General features: G+C 37.1%; 2 protein-coding genes and 1 non-coding gene across 5 annotated transcripts; 2 read left to right on the top strand and 1 right to left on the bottom strand.

The window, feature by feature from the left end:
• Positions 1 to 737: 737 nt before the first annotated feature.
• Positions 738 to 809, top strand: TRNAT-UGU. Its single transcript has one exon. It is a non-coding gene; the product is annotated as a tRNA-Thr (tRNA).
• Positions 810 to 8,435: 7,626 nt separating this feature from the next.
• LOC109152932 (G-type lectin S-receptor-like serine/threonine-protein kinase At4g27290) lies at positions 8,436 to 13,911 on the top strand. Of its 2 annotated transcripts, none has more exons than XM_019300624.1 (6): positions 8,436 to 9,769; positions 11,471 to 11,736; positions 11,826 to 12,036; positions 12,452 to 12,689; positions 13,250 to 13,400; positions 13,481 to 13,911. In XM_019300624.1, the coding sequence occupies exons 1-6, from the start codon at positions 8,485 to 8,487 to the stop codon at positions 13,784 to 13,786; spliced, it is 2,457 nt and encodes an 818-aa protein (XP_019156169.1). In that variant the 5' UTR covers positions 8,436 to 8,484; the 3' UTR covers positions 13,787 to 13,911. The 2 variants fall into 2 exon arrangements, with proteins under 2 accessions (XP_019156169.1, XP_019156170.1); XM_019300625.1 differs by having other exon boundaries at positions 8,436 to 9,771; positions 11,485 to 11,736.
• A 527-nt stretch (positions 13,912 to 14,438) lies between these two features.
• On the bottom strand, positions 14,439 to 22,150 carry LOC109152680 (CSC1-like protein RXW8). 2 transcript variants are annotated; one of them, XM_019300328.1, is made up of 12 exons: positions 22,080 to 22,150; positions 21,327 to 21,717; positions 20,864 to 21,013; positions 20,484 to 20,547; positions 20,149 to 20,358; positions 19,859 to 20,032; positions 19,113 to 19,411; positions 15,802 to 16,090; positions 15,417 to 15,692; positions 15,103 to 15,336; positions 14,845 to 15,034; positions 14,439 to 14,744 (listed from the first exon to the last, which is right to left on the bottom strand). In XM_019300328.1, the coding sequence occupies exons 2-12, from the start codon at positions 21,599 to 21,601 to the stop codon at positions 14,662 to 14,664; spliced, it is 2,244 nt and encodes a 747-aa protein (XP_019155873.1). In that variant the 5' UTR covers positions 21,602 to 21,717; positions 22,080 to 22,150; the 3' UTR covers positions 14,439 to 14,661. The 2 variants fall into 2 exon arrangements, with proteins under 2 accessions (XP_019155873.1, XP_019155874.1); XM_019300329.1 differs by having other exon boundaries at positions 21,327 to 21,688; positions 22,080 to 22,144.
• Positions 22,151 to 22,371: the final 221 nt, after the last annotated feature.

The raw sequence follows: 22,371 nt of genomic DNA, 5'->3' as shown, positions 1-22,371 counted from the left end.
CCTGGCGGCCTTCCTTGATATGGACACGGGACCTTTTCCCGTTCCCCAACAGGGATGGCTCATTTCCGGTGAAAAGTACAGTCATTCAAGATCAATTGTTCTTTTAAAAAAAATTCAAACATACGATATTAAAAAATGTGCATTGGAAGGCACAACAGTGTGCACTGAATGACAAAATAATGTGCACTGGAAGGCACAAAGATGTGAAACAATTATTAAAAAGACTAAATTCAATATAGAATTTTCAACACAAATCATAAACGAGCAATATAATAATACAAGATTCAACTCAAAAATATATTCATACTAGACCTTTGATCTGAACTGGATAATTTGATGAGATGAAACCCTATTTTTCACCTAAGAAAACTTTTGCACTTTGTAGTATAAATCTTTACACTTCAAAATTGGAGAAAATTACCAAAATGTCATCGTTTTTTTTTAAACTTATATTACTCTTTGTATTAGTAGTATAAATTTATGCACTTTGTAGTATAAATCTTTGCACTCCAAATTCAGAAAAATTTATCAAAAATGCCATCATATTTTTTTCTTCATTCAGAGACATTGATCTAGACCAGATCAAGGGTTGAGATCTCACCCCATTTTCTTTAACCTAAACATATCTTTTTATTTAATCCAAATTCTATACGTATCTATGGTACAATCTCACATTTATCTCATTATTTAACAAAAACAAAACTTATTACTTCTGTTTGCTTTTATATACGTGAATTGCTTCCATAGCATAGTGGTAGTGCGTTCGCTTTGTAAGCGAAAGGTCACGAGTTCAATCCTCGTTGGGAGCTAGGGTCAAGACCATCCAATGACACACCATAATGCAATTATTATACTATATATTAGGGTCAAATAGACCATCCAACGGCACACCATAATGCCTATATATTAGGGTCAAATAGACCATCCAACGGCACACCATAATGCAATTAGGCCACTGAACTTAAAAAATCAACAATTGCATTATCGTGTGAGCTAAACAACAATAATTTATAATTTAGGATCCGTTTGAAAAATAGAAAAATGACTTCTTAAAAGTATTTTGTGAAAAATGAGTCAGTGTTGTGTGTTTGGCGAAAAATGACTTATGTTAAAATTTTAACAAAAGTCATTTTTCGCCAAAATGATCTTATTTTCTTTAATCAACAGAAAATATTTTACTTATTACTTCTGTTTGCTTCTATATATGTTGATTGCTTCCATAGCATAATAGCGAAAGGTCACGAGTTCAATCCTCGTTGGGAGCTCTTATACCTACATATATATATATATATATTAACAATTGTTAATTCTCATTTCTCGGAGACTAGTGGAGCATATTTCAATTTTATGAGAGCTAAAGAACAATAATTTATAATTTAGGGTCCTTTTGAAAAACAAAAAAAATACTTCTTAAAAATATTTTCTGAAAAATGAGTCATTGTTGTGTTTGGCGAAAAATGACTTCTGTTAAAATTTTAACAGAAGTCATTTTTTGCCAAAGTGACCTTATTTTTTTTAGTCAATGGAGAATATTTTACTTTCTTCAGTTTGCCTTTATATATGTTGATTGCTTCCATAATAGAGTGGTAGCATGTTTGCTTTTTAAGCGAAAGGTCATGAGTTCAGTCCTTGTTGGGAACTATTATACTATATATACATTGTTGATAATTTATAATTCTCTTTTCTCGGAGACTAGTGGAGCATATTTTAATTGAAAAATGAGTCATTGTTGTGTGTTTTTCGCCAAAATGACCTTATTTTCTTCGGTCAACAGAAAATATTTTACTTATTATTAATTATGTTTGCCTCTATGTATGTTGATTGCTTCCATAGCATAATGGTAGTGTGTTTGCTTCGTAAGCGAACTAGTGGAGCATATTTCAATTTTATGAGAGCTAAACAACAATAATTTATAATTTGGGGTCCGTTTGGAAAGCAGAAAAATGACTTCTTGAAAATGTTTTCTGAAAAATAAGTCATTTTTCAGAAACTATTTTCCTTTCAAGTGTTTGGTTGCATTCTAAAAAACTGTCTTGGTGTGTTTGGCGAAAAATGACTTCCGCCAAATTTTGACGGAAGTCATTTTTCGTCAAAATGACCTTATTTTCTTTAGTCAACTGAAAATATTTTTCGTTGACTGAATTTTTCATGTATATATGTTTCATGTATATCCAAACACTGAAAATTCGGGAGACTAGTGGAGTATATTTCAATTTTATGAGAGCTAAGCAATAATAATTTATAATTTAATGAGTTATCATGTTCGGGAGACTAGTGGAACATATTTCAATTTTAAGAAATATATGTATTACAAATTAAATAAATTATTTTTTTAATGAAAATTGAGTTTTGATTACAAATAAATTAAACAATAATTTAACAAGTTCTCATGTCTTGAAGGTTAGTGGAATATACCTCAATTTTATGAAAAATAACTCGTTGAGAGGCAATGGTATTCGGGTTGGACTTCCATTCGGAAGGTTGTGAGTTCGAGCCTTAGTGGAGGCGTTATTAGCTCTTTGTGTTTCAGTAGGTTGAGAAAGTATATGACCAGATACTACAATGTAATAGAGCTAGTAGCATTCAATGGGAGAAAAAATGAGGGCGCAATTTTGTAATTTTGTCGATAATTTATGTTTCAGTGTTAGTAAATGCTACACTTAGGAGTGCTCAATGGTGCATAACGTGACGCTCTATGGTGCACCACCAAGTGACTGAAAATCAATTAAAGGGGAAAAACACAATGACATTTATGTAATTTTGTGCCCCATGTATAATTCGATGGTGCATTCGATGCTGGTGTGTAGTGAGTTCACCCCTTTCTATTAGTTTGTATAGACAAATCTGGTCCATTAAAAGCTAGAAATCAATGGCCTAGATTTTCTAATCTAGACTATTGATCTCTAACTTTTAATGGACCCGATCTGTCAACTGACTCATGAAAAAAAGTGGACTCATTTGATATATACTCATTTGATATATATATATATATATATATATATATATATATATATATATATATATATATATATATATATATATATATATATATATATATGGAAGGGATCAGGTGCATTTGTTGCTTTCCGTGCGGATGTGCGGTGGATTAATGTGCGTGAAGTTTATACTTAATGTGCGTGAGATTTGTACTCAATGTGCCTGAGATTTGTACTTAATGTGCTTGAGTATTGTGTTTAATGTGCGTGAGATTTGTGCTTAATGTGCGTGAATATTTCAGAATTACGAGCTCAGAAAGAGCAGAACAGAAACTCACACACATTAACGCTCAAGCATCTTGTTACTTCTTCCTTCAATTTGGCCATGGATTCTGGATTATCAGCTACCTTCAGTGCAGTTGAATATTTATATAAATGACGCACGCACGATAAAATTTGCACAGTAGCTAAGTGTGGATTTCTGTTGTATTATTCCCATAATTCTTAACCACCATAGCCCGTCTCCGCATCATCATCAGGAGGGGGCAAATGGCTACTGGGGATGGGGAAGAAGCTGACATCAATAGTTTCTGCTGCATTTTACACATTTACGCACATTAAGTACAAATCTCAGACACATTAAGCACAACACTCACGCACATTGTGTACAAATTTCACGCACATTAATCCACCGCACATCCGCACGGGAAGCAACAAATGCACGAAAACCTTTCACTATATATATATATATATATATATATATATATATATATATATATATATATTAAGACTAGGATTTTAAGAACTTAATATTTGAATATAAATTTTCTTACTTGAATATTAATAATTGTATTAATTTGACTAAAAAAATTGATCGGAGACAGAAATTTCTCGTAAAGATGGAAATGGGAAAAGATTTCTTTCTCCCAGTGGGAAGGAGGAATGAGGCGTGATTTTCGCTCCACCCCGCCATATTTGAATCCGCAATTCATTAAAGTATTCGACTATTAGCATTAAAAAAAAAAGTATTCGACTATTAATTTTTTTGAATACTTATTCGACTATTAATTATTCTAACATTTCTTTTTCAAATAATGTCTCTCACAGTTCTTCAATTTCAGCTGGCAATTAAAAGCAGCTCAATGAATGTTATTTGCACAACACTAATTGACTAGTGCTATCTCTGTCCAAGATTTCTACCTATCCATATTCTGATTGGGCAAATATGTCAAAGGGAAGTCGACTCGTTAAAATAATAAATGAGTTAATACCCAAAATCGTCCTCGACTATAGTGGTTTTTCTCAATTTCGTCCTAAATGACTTTGGTGACCTAATATCGTCCCAGACTTTTGTGTTTCGCTCAATTTAGTCCTCCATTTGTTATTCCGTCAAATTAGTGTTAAATAAAGGGACAATTCAGTAATGTCAATATTGATCTCTCTTTACTTTCAACTTGTGAAGTGCGAAATTCCTCTTTCTTGTACGAATTACACCCAGAATTACTCCCGGACTTGCAAATCAAATTTTATATTCGCAGTTTTAGGAGTAATTCTGGGAGTAATTCGTAAAAAAAAAAAGAGATTTCGCAGTTCACATGTCTATGAGTAAAGAGATGCCAATATTAAAATTACTAAATTGTCTATTTATTTAACACCAAATGGACAGAATAACAAATGAGGGATTAAATTGAGCAAAAACACAAAAGTCTGGGACTAAATTGAGCGAAACACAAAAGTCTGAGACGATATTAGGTCACCAAAGTCGTTTAGGACGAAATTGAGAAAAATCACTATAGTCGAGGACGATTTTGGGTATTAACTCAATAAGAAATTAAGGGTGTTATTATCAATTCACACTTTTCGCTTATTCTTTTTTTTTTTTTTTTTTTGAGTGTTACTGACTAACTACTTTCTTAACATATTGAAGTACAAAGAGTTAATGGTGCCTCCACTGAAACTTGAACCTACAACTTCCATATGAAAATATAAGATTGGTGCTATTAGATCATAAGATCTTGGCTCTTTTCGCTTATCCCAGTCAGACATGATAGACACTATAGAATTTTACATTAAAGATTAATTTGTGCAACTCAAATGATGCAAAATGGAGTTACCCATCCACTTTTTTGTTTTTCCCAAGTTAGACATTCTTCAGCTTCAACTACCAACTACTTCATTAATTTATCCAGAAGAATGATTGACGTCGTACATAAATCACTCATTTTTGTGTCTCTGATGGGACAGTTTGTAATAACTAATAGGGAAAATGGCACTTTTTCCCCTGAGTTATATACTTATAGCATTTTTTCCCCTTCAATTATTTAGGTAAGCATATTAGCCCCTCAATTATTTAAAAAGTGGTGCTTTTTCCCCCCTGATATATTAAATTGACATTTCTACCCTTAAAGTAAACATTTTATTTATTTTACTTCTCCAACAAATTATTGCATATACGTTGGGATGACCACGGTTCGGTTTGAACTGAACCGGACACTAAAGCAATCGAATTAAAAGTTTCCGGTTATGATTCAGATCTAGAACCCAATATTTAGATGTCAATTTATTAAAATTATGTATCAAAAAAATTGAATCTTGAACCGTGAACAGGCGGTTCCGGATCCGGTTCGCGATTTTGAACCGTCTTTATTTTAAAATTTTATTTTTTATTTTAAAATAGTCTAAATTCAACAATAAATGTATTTTATTTTTTCAGTTCGGAACATGAATTGTCCGTTCCGGTTCACAATTTTAATAAACTCTAAATATTGGGTTTCGATTCTAAATTGTAATTGGAATATTTCAGTTTGGTTGCTATAGTGTTTGTTTGGTTTGAACCAAATTATGGTCATAATTTGTTGGAGAAAAAAAATAAATGAAATATTTATTTTAAGGGTAAATATGTCCATTTAACATTTCAGGGGGAAAAACAGTCACTTCAATAATTCAGAGAAAAAAAATGCTATAAGTATATAACTCAAGGGGAAAAAGTGTCATTTTCCCTAACTAATAAGTTGATGTTTCAAATAAATATAATAATAATAAAAAAAAAAATAACCATACAAAAGTAACTGCCTCAAGGAACGACGAAAGTTTTGTGATTTTTGTAGGGATATGAAATATTTTCCATTTATTTATTGCGATGATACCGGTAATTGGCTAAAAGGCTTCACTTTCAATATTGGAGCTTGTTTAGTGTGAAATCAAAAGCAAATTATTCGGTGTACTCATCAGGTCCAAATGTTCACAATTTATCTATTAAATCTTCACAATTTGTATACTACGAACTTGATTACATTGTTTTGTATTTACAAGTTCCTTTCAGATATTGTAGTCACAAGTACAATATTAACATATTAAGATTTGATGCCTCTGTATTGTATTCATGACAAATTTTCTTTTACAATTGTTATTTGTTTTGACTTAGAAACACAATTTATATTTTAGAAGTTCATAATTCCAATACTAAAAATACACAATTTATACGTCGTTTAGAATCAAGATCCACCTTGCAAGGTGAACGGAAAATTATGTTGTGCATCCGTGTGCACTATGCATGGTGCACACGGATGCAAAAACGACATCGTTTTGACTAAAACGCGCGTCCCACTTTAAAAAAAAAAAAAAAATCAATTTCGATTCCCGACAATAACATGACGATTGAAGGTGAACCCTGCTGGTCCATGGTATAACAACTCGAAATCAAAGGTTTGGGCCATCTTTCAGGGTTTACAGTTGGCATCGGATTACAGAATTCATCAACTTGTGATAGGTGTGGATCGAATGTGGGGGCGCAGTGAAGGCAGTTTCCCTCCTCCCCCATCCCACCCCACCCATCCCTTGTGTGTGTGTGTGTGTATATATATATATATATATATATATATATATATATATATATATATATAGAATATTTTTTGGTTTTGACATCTCTATACGTCCATGTTCTTATTCCAAAAAGCTAAATCCCCAACGCTAAGGGCCCCCATACTCCGACCGGACAGAGCATGTGAGAGGATGTAAATCACGGTGACTCAATGGTTTAGTAGAATATACGTCCATGTTCTCGTTTTATAGTCGGGTCGGGGTCAAAAGTCAATGGGTCAACATGTCAATTTAGATTGTTATATCGTGTACCAGTGTGGTCCAAAACGACGGCGTTTCTATAAGTTGGTGGGGAGTTGACGCGACGGACACCATTCCGTCCGTCCAATCCCGTTACAATTTTTTTAACACTTGTGTTTATGTGTATTATGTTAAGAGTTTATGTGTTTTATGTTAAGAATTTATGTCTATCATGTATTATGTTAGGAGTTTAATTTATGTGTATTCTACCATACAATTCTGTACATACAAAGCATGAAATTAGAAGTTAACGGTAGAAACGAAAAAAGATACAAAACGAAGTCGTTTTGGGCTAGAGCGCACAATGTATTGTGCGCCTTGGGGTACGATATAATTTGCCGTCAATTTTTGGGCCTATATAAAGGGCACTTGACCCTTTGTTAGGGGTCTCTTTTCCCTCTCCACAACTCCGCGAAATAGCAATAGAGCTTTTCCAGACATTTGTAATTCGCGGTCTAATTAGACAACATCTTGCTTCGAACATAGGGGTTGCTAAGAGTAAAATTCGAGAAAAAGAACCGATTGTATGGGAAATACTTCAAGAAGCTATGCAGGGGCATCCTGTATTGCTGAATAGAGCGCCCACTCTGCATAGATTGGGCATACAGGCATTCCAACCCGTTTTAGTGGAGGGGCGTGCTATTTGTTTACATCCATTAGTTTGTAAGGGGTTCAATGCAGATTTTGATGGAGATCAAATGGCTGTTCATGTACCCTTATCTTTGGAGGCTCAAGTGGAGGCCGTTTACTTGTGTTTTCTCATATGAATCTTTTATCTCCGACTATTGGGGATCCCATTTCCGTACCAACCCAAAATATGCTTATTCTAGACACTCTTTCTCTCTAACATTCAAAAGCAACAATGAATAAAAGAGCCTTTTTGAGCTAATATTGTCTCACTTTACTCTTTGCTCTATACTCTACATACACACTGTATTCACTTCACATACATCAAGCAATATATAGTATCATATATATATATAGATAGATACAGATACAGAGAGAAAATGTTTATATATAACTAAGTACTATAGAAAAAACATTAAAAAATGAGTTAGATTAGAGGATAATTATGTGTATGACCTAGTTATAGATCAAGAGGTCAAATCCTCCCTCTTCAATGTAGGTATTCAATTCCTTGAAGAGGACAGGATTGGCTTCACTGGACAAGAAGGGCCCTAGTTTAGAACAACTAGTTTTACTTTTTGTTCTTTGGGAATTTTAAAAAGAAAAGAAAAAGACAGCAATAATGAAAATCTGTCACATTTGATTCAACTATCAAAGAAAAAGACAGCAATTAATAGTATTAACAACTATCAACTAAATGCTTTATAATTGCTGTTAAATGATTCATTTTATTATACTAGCTATACCACTAAACAAAACCAAAAAAAAAAAAGCCAAACTAATAGATCAGAAGGGTGTGAAAATGAGAATTGGTTTCCTGCATAATTTTCTATTCTCACTCTTCCTCTTGCTTTCCTCCATGCATAACATTATTTCCCAGGCAAGGGATACAATCACTCCCACTCAATCCCTCAGAGATGGCGAAACCATCATTTCTTCTGGTGGGCACTTTGAGATGGGGTTTCTCAGCAGCCCTGAAGGTTCCTTAAACCGATACATCTCTATATGGTACAAACAAATTCCTGTCCCAACACTAATATGGATTGCCAACACCCAAACTGCCCTCACCAACACAACTTCAGCTGTCTTCAAGATCATCAAGCCTGGCCTCTTACTCCTCACTGATGCCAAGCTTGGGACTATATGGTCCACCAAGAACACCACATCAAGATCAGCTAAGAACCCGATCGCTCAGCTCTTGGATTCGGGGAATCTTGTGGTGAGAGATGCTGAGGATGAAAACCCTGAGAATTTCATCTGGCAGAGCTTTGATTACCCCACTGATACTTTCTTTCCAGGCATGAAGCTTGGGTGGAATTTCTTGACAGGCCATGAGGTTTTCCTCACAGCCAGGGAGAATGAAAACTCTCCAGCTTCTGGGCAGTTCACAGCTCACTTGGATCCAACCGGGTACCCACAAATCGTAATCAAGAATGGCACGGAAGAGGTTTATGCAACGGGGCCCTGGAACGGTCTGCGATGGAGTGGAAAGCCTGCAATAAATCCAGACAACCCTCATTTCAAGTACCAAATGCATATGAATCCCAGGGAGGCATATACAAGATATGACATTGTTAACAACTCGATTTATTTAAGGTTAGTTTTGAGTAGTTCTGGGGTGTTTGAAAGTTTGGGATGGGTGAATGAGACTCAAAGTTGGTTCAGTTTCATCAAATCCCCTATGGATATCTGTGACAAATATGCAGTCTGTGGTGTAAATGGAATATGTAACCTGGCCAAATCCCCAATTTGTGGGTGCTTGGAAAATTTTGTAAATAAGACTGGAGGGGCTGGTGGTTGCCATAGGAGGAAGGCTCTGAAATGCAAGAATGGAACAGATGGATTCAAGAAGTATTCTGGGATAAAATTGCCAGACACCAAACATTCTTGGTTTAACAAAACTATGAACCTTAAAGAGTGTGAGCACAAGTGTTTGAAGAATTGCTCCTGCACTGCTTATTCCAGTTTAGACATAAGCAAGGGAGGAAGTGGTTGCTTGCTCTGGTTTAATGGCTTGTTTGGAGTTCGAGTGCTGACTCAAAACGGGCAAGACATTTACATCAGACTCGACTCTTCTGAGATACCAGGTATAAATACATACAATTTTCTACCTTTAGGATCCGTTTCAAAACCTAAAAAATATTTTCGAAAAAATGATTTCAAAGAAATGACACATTTTCTAAAAAAATAATTTAATTTTCTAATATTTGGTTGAATGTTGAAAAAAAAAACAAAAAAAAAAAAAAAACAATCTTTTCTGTTTTGCTGAAAGCTAAGAAATTGTTTTTTTTTTTTTTTTTAATTTGGTTCATTTTCTTGATAATGAACATATTATTTGTTATAATAATAATAAGTGGTGATGGTGGTTGCGGTGTTGGTGGTGGTGGTAGTGGTGGTGGTGGTGGTGGTGGTGGTGGTGATAGTTGTGTTGTTGGTGGTGGTTGTGGTAGGGTGGTGGTCGTGTTAATAATAATCCAAAAACTAATAACTTGAAAGAGATGAGAGATAAAATAAATATGGAAGAATAAAGAATTCAGAAAATGTCTTCCAACTAAAAATTTAAGAAGACATTAACAGCACGTTTGGTTCACGGAATGAATTTTGAGGTAATAGGAATGCTATTCCATAAGGAATAGAAAGGAATTGTATTCTATTGTTTGGTTCGTGGAAGGAATAGACTTTAGGAATTATATTATAGTGTTAGGTTGATTTAAGGAATAGAAATGAAATATGTTTTAAAAGACATAAATACCCTTATAAAAATATGTGATGGTGGTGGTGGTGATGGTGGTGGTGGCGGTGGTGGTGGTGGTGTTGGGGTGGTGGTGGTGGTGGTGGCGGTGGCAGTGGTGGGGGCGACAGTGGTGGTGGTGACGGTGACGGTTGTGGCAGTGGTGGTGGGGGCGGCGACGGTTGTGGCGGTGGTGGTGGTGGTGGCGGCGGTGGTGCTGCTGGGTGGTGGTTCTGGTGGCGGTGGTGGTGGTGGTGGCGGTGGCAGTGGTGGGGGCGACAGTGGTGGTGGTGACGGTGACGGTTGTGGCAGTGGTGGTGGGGGCGGCGACGGTTGTGGCGGTGGTGGTGGTGGTGGTGGCGGTGGTGCTGCTGGGTGGTGGTTCTGGTGGCGGTGGTGGTGGTGGCGGCGACGGCAATGGTGGTGGCGGTGGTGGTGATGGTGGTGGCGGTGGTGGTGATGGTGGTGGCGGCGGTGGTGGTGCTGGGGTGGTAGTGGTGGTGGTGGCGGTGGCAGTGATGGGGGCGGCGACGGTTGTGGCGATGGTGGTGGTGGTGGTGGCGGCAGCGGTGATGGTGGTGGTGGCAACGACGGTGGTGAAATAGGATAAATTTATATATAGGATAAAAAAAATTAGGTTAAAGAAAGGGGTAAAAAAGAAAATAGATTCTAAAATCTATTCGTGAGCGTTCAGTAATAGGCTAATACCAGGGGTCCTAGTAATAGCTATTACCTTATTTGAGGTAATAGGCTATTACCAGGAATATTATTCCTGGTAATAGAAATGGTTACCAAACAAAGGAATAGGCTATTACTGGGAATGCTATGTCATTCCCGGCCTATTCCGTGAACCAAATGGGCCATAAGTGTTAAATTTGAGGATTTTTTTTCGTTTATCAGAATGAATATTTTTTTTATTTTTACTTTAATTTTCTTAAATAGCCAAATACGAAAAATTTCTAAAAAGGACTTTCAAAAATCAACTTTTTTTGGGTTTCCAAACAGACTGATAGTTGGATGAAAAATTGAAGATACTCAAAATTTCTTGATGCTACAGAGCCAATTACAAAGGGATCTCATCCTAGCTCAAAGGGGAAGAAAGTAAAAATCATCTTTGGGAGTTCGTTGCTGCTCACCATTATTTTGATCCTGCTTGGCTTGAGCCTTGGTTTCTACTTCTACAAAAAGAGTAATAAAAAGGAAAGGAAGATGAAAGAATCCATAGACATACCGTTATTCGACCTGTCTACAATATTAAGAGCTACAAATAACTTTTCAAACAAGAACAAACTTGGAAAGGGTGGATTTGGAGCAGTTTACAAGGTATGCATGTGGCAATCTCATTATTTTCACAATTTTTGTAGATTCAATTTATAACTTATACTCCATACATGTTTACTTCAAATTTTTAGGGTGTCCTAGAAAACAAACAGGAAATTGCAGTGAAGCGGTTATCAAAGAATTCCACACAAGGAGTAGAAGAGTTCAAGAACGAAGTGATTTGTATTGCCAAACTTCAGCATCGGAATCTAGTGAAACTTCTAGGGTGTTGTATACAAGGAGAAGAAAAACTTTTGGTGTACGAGTACATGGCAAATACAAGCTTGGATACCTTCATATTTGGTTTGGCTTTCTGATCTCCCATACGTCAAAGTACAATAATGAGAAAATTGTAATTTATGCCCCTCCATAATATGTCAATTATCATTGTCACCCCCTGAATTATTAGTGGTGTAAATGTTGCCTCTAAATTTTCAAAATGGTACATATATTGCCCCCCGTAGTGTAAATGTTGCCCCTCAATTTTCAAAAACATATATTGCCCCTCTCATATCGTATGGGGGCGGGGGGCAACGGGGGGCGGGGGGAGGCAATATATGTACCGTTTTGAAAAATTAAGGGGTAATATTTACATCACTAATAATTTAAGGGTGATAATTGACATATTATGGAGGAGTATATATTACAATTTTCCCTATAATAATTTTGCTTCATTATATGTTCCTGTGATGCAATATTTGATTTTTTTTTTTGGTAGATGAAACAAAGAGCAAATTGCTTGATTGGCCAAAGCGCTTTTCCATTATTATTGGAATTGCACGAGGATTACTATATCTCCATCAAGATTCTCGACTAAGAATCATTCACCGAGATCTTAAAGCCAATAATGTTTTGTTAGATAATATGATGAATCCTAAGATATCAGATTTTGGATTGGCTAGAAGTGTCCTAGGAGATGCAACAGAAGCAAATACAAACCGCATTGTTGGGACACAGTAAGAACCTTGAAATTTTGATATATTTTGATATTTGACTATTTGTTTAAGAGCATTCAACTTTTATCCATTACTTTTTACTTGAGGAAAAATGGCAGCTTTCGTACTTGAATTATAAGGAAATAACACTTTTTCATCAATCAAGTATACCTTTCATCACTTTTCATCCCTCAGTTGTCTGGAATGGACTTTTTTGTCCTTGAATTTTATTAGAATTGGGTTAAAAAAGCCATTTCACAGATAATTGAGAAACCAAAAAAAGTCACTTGACATGCCATTGATGGAAGAAAAGTGACAATTATATAATTAAAGGGTAAAAAGTGTTATTTTCATATAATTCAAGACAAAAAGTGTAATTTTTTCTTTACTTTTTTTTTTTTTGAATGCTACTAGCTCTATTACATTGTAGTATCTGTTCATATACTTTCTCAACCTACTGAAACACAAAGAGCTAATAACGCCTCCACTGAGGCTCGAACTTACAATCTTCCAAATGGAAGTCCAACCCGGCTAATTTTTTCTTTACTTAATTAACACAAATGTCTTTTAATTTGTTGCAGCGGGTACATAGCTCCAGAATATGCCGGTGATGGAATATTTTCAGTAAAATCAGATACATTCAGCTTTGGTGTTTTATTGTTGGAGATTGTCACTAGCAAAAGAAATAGAGGATTTCGTCACCCAAACAACAGTCTAAACCTTATCAGTCATGTAGGGCATAATAAATTATTCTTTGTTCTTTCATGCGAATCACCTCTATCACCCGTTACTAATATAAAGTAACTTTGTAGGTATGGAAGCTGTATAAAGAAAATAGGGAGCTAGAACTAATTGATGAACATCTAGCTCCATCATGTGATCTATCTCAAGCTCAAAGGTCTATCCAGGTCGGCCTATTATGTGTCCAACAACATCCAGAAGATAGACCAATCATGTCTTCTGTAGTAATAATGTTATCCAATGACAGCACTTTACCCGAAGCAAAAGAGCCTGGATTTTTCACAGAAAGAAGAGCAAGCGAAAGCAATTACTCTTCAAGCACACAAGGAGAAAGTTCAAGAAATGAATGTAGCATCTCACTCTTGGATCCTCGGTAGAGTGCAAACAACAAAAACTTAAGTAATGTAAATGATGTGAAGTTATAAACCCTTGAATTATTAGTGGTGTAAATATTGTCTTCCAATTTTTAAAACGTGATATATATTACCCTTCTCCTGAATTATTAGTGGTGTAAATGTAGTTACCCATCATTTTCCATGTTCTGTTTACCTGAAACTGTCCCTTGACCTGTAGGTCCTGGCACAAGGTTAGAATTCTAGTTGTTCTGTTTACGTCCCTTGACCCGTAGGTCCTAGCACAAGGTTAGAATTCTAGTCCTTTCAAAGTGGTATCTCACTGATGGCTCGGGCCCTCGGAAGGGGGCCTTCTTCGCCTTCCACCTAAGCTGCGCAGGAAGGGCCCAAAGCCAATCTCATGAAACAGTGAAGCTTCATAGGGTCTCTCCGTCTAGGTGCAGGTAGTCCGTATCTTCACAGACATGTCTATTTCACTGAGCCTCTCTCCGAGACAGTGCCCAGATCGTTACGCCTTTCGTGTGGGTCGAAACTTACTCGACAAGGAATTTCACTACCTTAGGAATTTTTCTTTCTTCGTTTGTTCTCCTTCCACCGACAACAATGTTTCTCCTTCTTATTAGGGGAGAGGCAATATATGTCACATTTTGAAACTTGAGTAGCAACATTTACACCCTGAGTAACAAAACCTACAAAATTCTTGTATACTTTGCAGCTCTAAAAGCCTTACCCCTGGAAATGATATAATAATTAAAAAAAAAATACAAAAACATGCCTTCAGTACAGTATATTCCCCATGGTTCTTCCATTCAAGGAACTACTTGAACCAAGCAACCTTGCAACAATGTGATCAGACAGACAACATGCTTAACATAAACTAACCATGTAGATTGTTTTATCTACTTTGGCTTATGTAATTCTTCAATCTCGAAATCTTCAATCTCGAAAGATGTATGGTGGGATCGGAGGGTAGGTCGTGGGGCTGCAAGCAACAGCAACAAAGCATCGAGTGCACGTGAGTATATGCAGAAACGAATATATAGAAGTTATACGTGCTGAGAAATTTGACAGACAGCTTGAACCTGGTTTGATGTCATCTTCAGAGGTGGGTTGAAGTCCGGGGATTTCCCCGTCCACGTTGGGATTTGGTGGCACGGGGTCACCTAGTTTGAATGAAGTGCCATTGAACTGACAGTAAGCCGATGTCACTTTTTGATGGATTTCTTTCATCTTACCGCTTTCCTCATCCTGTCGGTCCATGTCAACGAGGACCTGCAAGCACATACACGATGAGAATCTGAAAACCTATAAAGAGAAACCGGTAATAATCACATATTTACCTGTGCAGGGTTGCTCAAGAACACGGGATGAAACCTTTGCCTGCAATACTGATTGAAAAGGAGTGTACAGATTATCAATGGAACAGTGGAGCTCGATGCCACCGTGGATTCTTTTAGCCCAAAGACTGTCAAAGCTATTAGTTGCATGAGCACCAGCGAAAATATTGTTACATTATGCACAAGAAGCCAGTAAAGTCCCCCGGTTTGATATTGTGTGCTATATACATTGAGAATCTGCCAAGTTTGAAAATGGGACAGCAGAGAAAGATAAGGATTTCCATATCTGAGTAAAAAAATAAAAGGACAAGACTAACCTGATTACGGTACACAAAGTAAGCAAGGCCAAAGTAAATTATTAAGGCGGGCAAAATTAGCGGAGCCAGTATAGAGAACGTGAAGCCCAGAAGCCCAAGAAGAAGAATCCTTGGGAGTTCAGTATGGTAGGGAAAATTCACATTTCCATAAGACGAGTCCTTGTTTTTGAGAAAAGTCCTATAGACAAAGTTATAGAGGAGACCGGCTGGTTGCATGAGTTCGGTGGCCAAAGTCACCCAGCCCGACGTTATAACATAGGTGATGAAAAAAGTAGCCTGCAAAATATTAAATTTTCATCACACTTGCAATAAATAATTGGAGATATAACATATATACACATGAAGCCAATAAAAAATAAAATTTTAAGAGAGAGCGAGGTGTGACCGTTGCTGGTATTGCGGTAGCAAGAAGGGTAGGCATGTCTTTGAGATTTTCACTCAAATGACCAATAGCACCCCATCCATCAATAACGGAACCTGAAATTGTCTGGGCAAAGAAAACATTCCAAATCATGAAGTACATAATTTTATAACATGCACTCTTCTTCCTGCCACTGCGAGAGATGGAGCACTCCATTGTCGAAAAGAACATCATTATTGGAGGAACCAGGTATGAAAACAATACAAGTACAACGCTCGGTAGATATCCAGTAACCAGCTGAACTATGTATCTCCTGTTACAAGTAAATGGAAAACAAATAAATATGCAGTTTCAGACTTCAGACTTACAGTAACATTAAATAAATGGTAAATTCTCCTATAAGACCGTCTCAATTTGCGAGACAGGTCTTATAGTATATGGGCTTAGTAATATTATTCCCTGCATACAAAATGTGTATTACATTTATGCTATAAGTATATTATATATAAGGCTTTTAAGTATTGATTATATCTGCAATTATGTTATGTAATGACATTTTATTTCCTACAAATTGTCTAACATTAATGATATAAAGTATTATATATAAGGCTTAAAGTATTGATTATATTACAATTCTGTTATGACCCATTTTTATTAGATTCGGCCCATCTCACGAATTGAGACCTGTGAGATAGTCTCACAAGTGACCAGCCCTATATATATATATATATATATATATATATATATATATATATATATACCTGTGAGATAGTCTCACAAGTGACCAGCCCTATATATATATATATATATATATATATATATATATATATATATATATATATAATAGATTTCTAATCAGGTGAGAACTGACCTTAACCTTGCAAACTGCGAACTTGTGAAGGATTTCACTGCAACTACTACATGATTGCACTGCTACGGCTCCCAGACATGCTCGGAGGACCTTGCGGTGCAATCATATTCAGGTGCACTGCAATCATGTAGTAAGTGTGGTGCAATCCCTCACAAGTCCGCAGGTTAAGGTTAGTTCTCACCTGGTTATGGACCTATATATATATATATATATATATATATATATATATATATATATATATATATATTGTTATATTGTTAAACAATGAACTCAACTTGTATATTACTATATGTTCTGTGTGTAGATGTACAAGGAAGTGTAGAGCTATTTATACAAGACGAGAGCTAATCCTAGCCATAGATTTCAAACACCTAAACCTAAGGCTAAGAGAGATCCTCTCAACTAACACCCTATTCCTCTAACACTCCCCATCAAGTTGGAGCATCCAACTTGTTACATATGTATCACATGAACCATAGGACTCCACACCTAGACTCATAACTTCCAACGCTAACGCCCAAGTCTTGAACCACTCGAACAACCTTCGATCCACGCTGTGCCAAACTAGTCCACAACGCACCTTGTCGCACCAACAACGCTTCTATGGAGCCAACAAAAGCTAGGCCAATCACCACAGCGCCGCACCTGCCTCTCACACCCCACACCCTTATCACCGCTGCCTAACACCACAGCGTACCTGCCTCTCACTCCACAAACCATTAGCGCTGCTAGACTACAGTGCACCTGTCCCTCTCACCATGCACCCTTATCAACGCTGCCTAACACCACAGCGTTCCCCTGGTGCATGCACGTAAACCGATTCACTCTGAATCATTCTTCAGCCGTCGGCCTCCCCCGCGGCATATGCCAGGTCCGCCCCACTCCTAGCACCTGTGCTGCCCACTCCTGCAGCACCCCTGTTTACGCACACTGAACAAGTTACACTTGACTCAACTCAAACCCTAGAATTGCTCCCATACCAAATTAACTTAAAGCGACAAACTATGATAAACAAAACACAAAGCTCAAGACTTATTAATACGATAAACAAAAGAACCTACAACATAATTATTCCTCGTCAACAGCACAAACCTAACCACACAATTTTATTTTGTAGCCATGAGACCACCCAGCTCCGTGGACCTTAGACCACCCGGCTTCATGGACTTCCCTTACCATTTCTCTCGGTTGTCTCTCTTGAACAAAAAGATCCTCGCTATCGTCGTCGAGGGTTATGAACCCAAACCCCTTCTGGTCACTGAACCACTTGACGTAGCCCTTCATCCTCTGTTCACTCTCCTCAGCCATTTTTTCACAAACCCTACCTCTCTCTCTCTTTCTTTCTCTCTCTCTCTAGCGATTGTTCTCTCTCGCTGGTTTCTCTCTCTCGCGACCAGCAACAATCTTCAATTTTCCCAGTTGGAATTTTCGCACCACTTACGCAGCAGGAGACAAAGACATCGCAGCCATCTAAAAATCTCCTCAACACCGGGCTACACCACCACTGCATATGTGTCGGGCGTACAAAGACGAGCCCAACAGTGCAAGCCGCGACCGGAGAAAACGCCGGACCAGTGCGCACGCGCCGGCGCATGGCGTCGGAACCCTAGGACTGCGCTGGCGCGTGAGAACTCCAGTGGCTGCTCCGCTCCTCTCGACGGCACCGCCTCCTCTTTCCGACCAAAGCCCACTACCCCGTCACCTCAATCTCGCTTTGATACCATGTTAAACAATGAACTCAACTTGTATATTACTATATGTTCTGTGTGTAGATGTACAAGGAAGTGTAGAGTTATTTATACAAGACAAGAGTTAATCCTAGCCATAGATTTCAAACACCTAAACCTAAGGCTAAGAGAGATCCTCTCAACTAACACCCTATTCCTCTAACATATATGTATGTATGTATGTATATACACACACGCGCATGCAAACACATTTCATATTTTATGTTGATGTAGGACAAAGAACTGGCTGTCCAATAGGATAAAAAAAAACTTCAAGATTCAATAAAACTTCAATTCAAATGGTTCATAATAATATTCAAGATGCATGCTGATAAACAACAGGGCTATAAATAGCCAGCAATACAAAATAAAAGATACACTTAAATGCTAAATAAATGAAAGGTGGCGTGAATGAAAACTTGACAGCAAAAATTGGAGAAAGCAAAATCCAGAACAGCTATTAAATGTGGCTTTTAGTTTTTTTTTTTTTTTTTTCATGCTGCATCATATGTCCAGTTAAATGCATGCAAAAAATAAAAAATTAAACCAAAAAGAAGGAATTAAATACAACGCATACACTAATTTAAAACAGCTACCTTGAATGCTTATGTTTTCCAAATGTATTTCTCATTGACACAACAACTAGCAGCTTAACTATCACTTCAATAACTACTACTCCGTATACTAGAAGTAGCATCCTCATTAAAGTGTATACCCTATGCAAAGGGGAATAGTACCTCCGCAATGGTCCTCTCAGAGATGGAAATGTCTTCTGTAGCTTACCAAGGTGAACAAGGCCTTGCGTTAGAGAAACAGGCACGAGGAAGAATATCACAAAACATACAGAAGCCACATGCATAGCTATTTTACGGATCCAAAGGTGCTGATATGGTACACAAATGTTAGACCAATACATATCTTCTGGTTCTGGAGCAGGATCTGTCGTCCATAACATGGGATTTGCAGATTGAAGACCCTGTGAAGCAACAAATGCAGCATACCGAGTCTTGAAAAAAACTAAAGCAGCTCCACATTCCTGCAACAAGTATGCGACTGTATCAGGCCGGTCTCCAGTAGTAGCAAGTACAATTTGTGACAAAAAATAAAGACAAGGAAAACAACAGCCTGAAAATATCACCACTTAAGCTAGAGTGCATCAAAGTTGCCCGCATGGGTAACTCAACTGGTCACAGAGGTGAAATTTGTCACAAGAGACCAAGGATACCTCTCAAAATGAAGGGGGCTCATTGTGCACAGTGAGCAAAAGTCTAGCCTTTGTTGATCAGTTGAGTCACCCTGATTTACCCCTCCACAATCCTATCGGACCGGGGTGTGGGGGAGCCTGGGGTGGGTGATTCCACCTTTTGTCACAAGAGTGCATCAAAGTTGTATTGTGTTAGTCTAGCCCAGCCAGAAACCATACTAGAAATCCAAAAAATCAGTCATTAGTACATATCACGAGTATGTAAGACATGTCTATGACCTTTTTCCTCAATTCTGAATCGAAACCACTTTTTCCTTTTTGAATTTCAGGATCTGGGGAAAGCATCGTAAAAGGAGATGATATACCACAAAGGCCACATCTAAACAATCTTGATTCACAGTGTTGCTTCATCGAAGATGATTTCAGGATCATGTACATTTTTTCTGAATCCGTCTGTATGACATACGGTGCCAAACATTAATCAAGCGAAGTACAGAGAGATTGCAATCAACAATAACAGCATATCAAGTCCATCACAGACAATCAGAAAAAGGTCATCAGATGCTTACTGCCAATTTTTGAACAGAACCAGCTCGATATAAAATTTGATGAGATAAATAACTTGGTGCATAGTAATTTGTAAAGAATTTTGTCACGCTGTCACTGTATGATTCTTCTGGAGAACGCGGGATGCCACGAACAAGAATTGTGAAATAACTTGGGTTAGAAGCACATGAAGTAATATAGCCCAACCTCATTGCCGTGATGTTTTTGAACTCCTAAAAACAGGAGGCAAAACATCAATGATGAAAGAAGCAGGTATTTCTTGAAGGTCCACAATATTATTAAAAAAAAAATTGAAAATAATGGATAATGAATAAGAATAGGACTTTTATATGCTTACAACATAAAGAAGAATACAAGCAGCACAGGTAATGATGTATAATGTAAGGCAGTGTACCCAGAGCCTGTCAAGGAAAAGTAAAGACAATCAAAAGAAGCAAATTGCAGTGCAAAAAAGATAGAGAACAGGAGATAAAGAAGCAATTCAAGAATTAAAATTTGTAATTCGTGAATGGAATCTATTATATTTAAATGAGTTTGCTTGAAAGAGCAATCAGCGAGCTAATTTCAGTTTCTAGACGGTCATCAGGTCAGAAGGACCATATATTTTTGCAACAAGCGTCTATATGTGAATATGAAACGACTTAGTCATCTGGATTCTTAAGAGTGAAGAAGATGCAGATGTCACTAGATATATCGTATATATTATATATTTCATACCATTCTGACCCTTCCTTGACATTGTCAATGGTAAAATGGTCCAATGACTCTGCACGAAAGAATTGTGTATGCTCCACCTCTTGCCCAAAGTAGTTAAGTGGTAGCACAACAAAAATGCACATAATAGAAGCAATCGAGAATACTCGGAGACTACAAAACAAAGCAGCTGCAAAGGTAAGCACAGTTCAAAAATCCAATGGAACTATATTGGTAAAAGCACGCAAGCTCTGTATGCATCTGCAAGATTATTATTTCAAATATGTCCAAAGATTGCCAAAACATTAGAAGATCATTGGAAAGAAATAAAAAGATGTGTTTTAACATTAAAACTAAAAGGATAGATATTGTCAAGCCATTACCAATGCCCTTGCAATATCCATTCTTTATATTTGTACTTTCTTGGGAGCAATATCAAGAATATTTCAACTAATCTACAAAATAAAAGAGCTTAAAGTAGATATACCTGAAAACAATTGTCCTGACAAAGACCAGAGCATCCAAGCCCCCAATAGAAGTTATTTCTTCATCCGATGTTTCCCATGCCTTCACTATCCAACTAGGAGAAGGTACAAATCGGCAAAAGGGATCATATCGTTTTAATCGCACATGAGAAAGATTTTGGCTAAAGTACACATCAACGAGGCTTGGTTGTTTCCTAAAAACTGAATACAAACTGAAACACACCACACACACTACTGTGTTGACTCCAGCAGAAAACAAGAGCGCAGATAAATTCATCTTTGTGAATAACAATCACTACTCTCAACAGACTTCATTGCCATAAATGGTAGTAGTCAGTAGCAGCATCCATTGGAGGCTTGAGGCCTGAAACTCAAGAGTGGGCTGGTCAGCACCTTTAGAAACACACAAGATTTATAAATGCTAAAAGTTTCACAATTCTTAAACATCTTGTTATTATTGCCGTAATATCATATCCATATAAACCACAACTATAAATTAGGCAGAGTATCAATTAGAACCAACTGTACTGAACTTCATATGATTACATGTAAATGCGAGCATTCAAAAGAAACACACACGCCACATTTTGCATGACCAAATTATTAAGAAAAAATTAAATCTTTTTGCATACCCACATTTTATCTTCACCCTAAACAATAAAAAAAAACATTCTGCAATCTTCCACAATCAAGAAATTCGGGGCGAGAATCGACGAAGCAGCAAAACAAGAAAAAGGGAAGAAGGAAGGAATAACCTGTGATTAAGCGAAAAATGCGAAACGCATGGACAAAGCAGGATCGAAAGGAAGCTTTGAAGCAACGAGAAGAGTGATTCTGAACTTTACAAAGAAAATGAGTGGGCAAAGGGGGAAATAAAGGAAACGATCGAAACTTCGGTGAAAAAGAAGAAAAATGGAGGAAACCCTAAACTACGTGAGATTCTGCCGAATTGCTTTGTGGGTTTGGAGAGTTTTGGAATTGGGAACATGCAAAAAACAGAAAGAGAATGGAGAAGAGATGCGCTGTTTGGTGATCATCTTTTGCAGG

This window comes from Ipomoea nil, unplaced genomic scaffold, assembly GCF_001879475.1.
Source record: "Ipomoea nil cultivar Tokyo-kokei standard unplaced genomic scaffold, Asagao_1.1 scaffold2480, whole genome shotgun sequence".
Classification (NCBI taxonomy): Eukaryota; Viridiplantae; Streptophyta; class Magnoliopsida; order Solanales; family Convolvulaceae; genus Ipomoea; species Ipomoea nil.
The sequence above is the reverse complement of the archived record's forward strand: the minus strand, read 5'-3'. Positions and strand labels throughout refer to the sequence as shown.

Bases quoted from the DNA above. Each gene is read 5' to 3' on its own strand.
- LOC109152932 (XM_019300624.1), top strand. From the start codon at position 8,485: ATGAGAATTGGTTTCCTGCATAATTTTCTATTCTCACTCTTCCTCTTG. The intron at 12,690-13,249 runs GTAAGAACCTTG...AATTTGTTGCAG, and splicing joins AACCGCATTGTTGGGACACA to CGGGTACATAGCTCCAGAAT. The intron at 13,401-13,480 runs GTAGGGCATAAT...GTAACTTTGTAG, and splicing joins GTCTAAACCTTATCAGTCAT to GTATGGAAGCTGTATAAAGA.
- LOC109152680 (XM_019300328.1), bottom strand. From the start codon at position 21,601: ATGAATTTATCTGCGCTCTTGTTTTCTGCTGGAGTCAACACAGTAGTG. The intron at 15,337-15,416 runs GTTAGTCTTGTC...CAAACTTGGCAG, and splicing joins ACTTTGTGTACCGTAATCAG to ATTCTCAATGTATATAGCAC. The intron at 15,035-15,102 runs GTAAATATGTGA...ATGTGCTTGCAG, and splicing joins TCTTGAGCAACCCTGCACAG to GTCCTCGTTGACATGGACCG.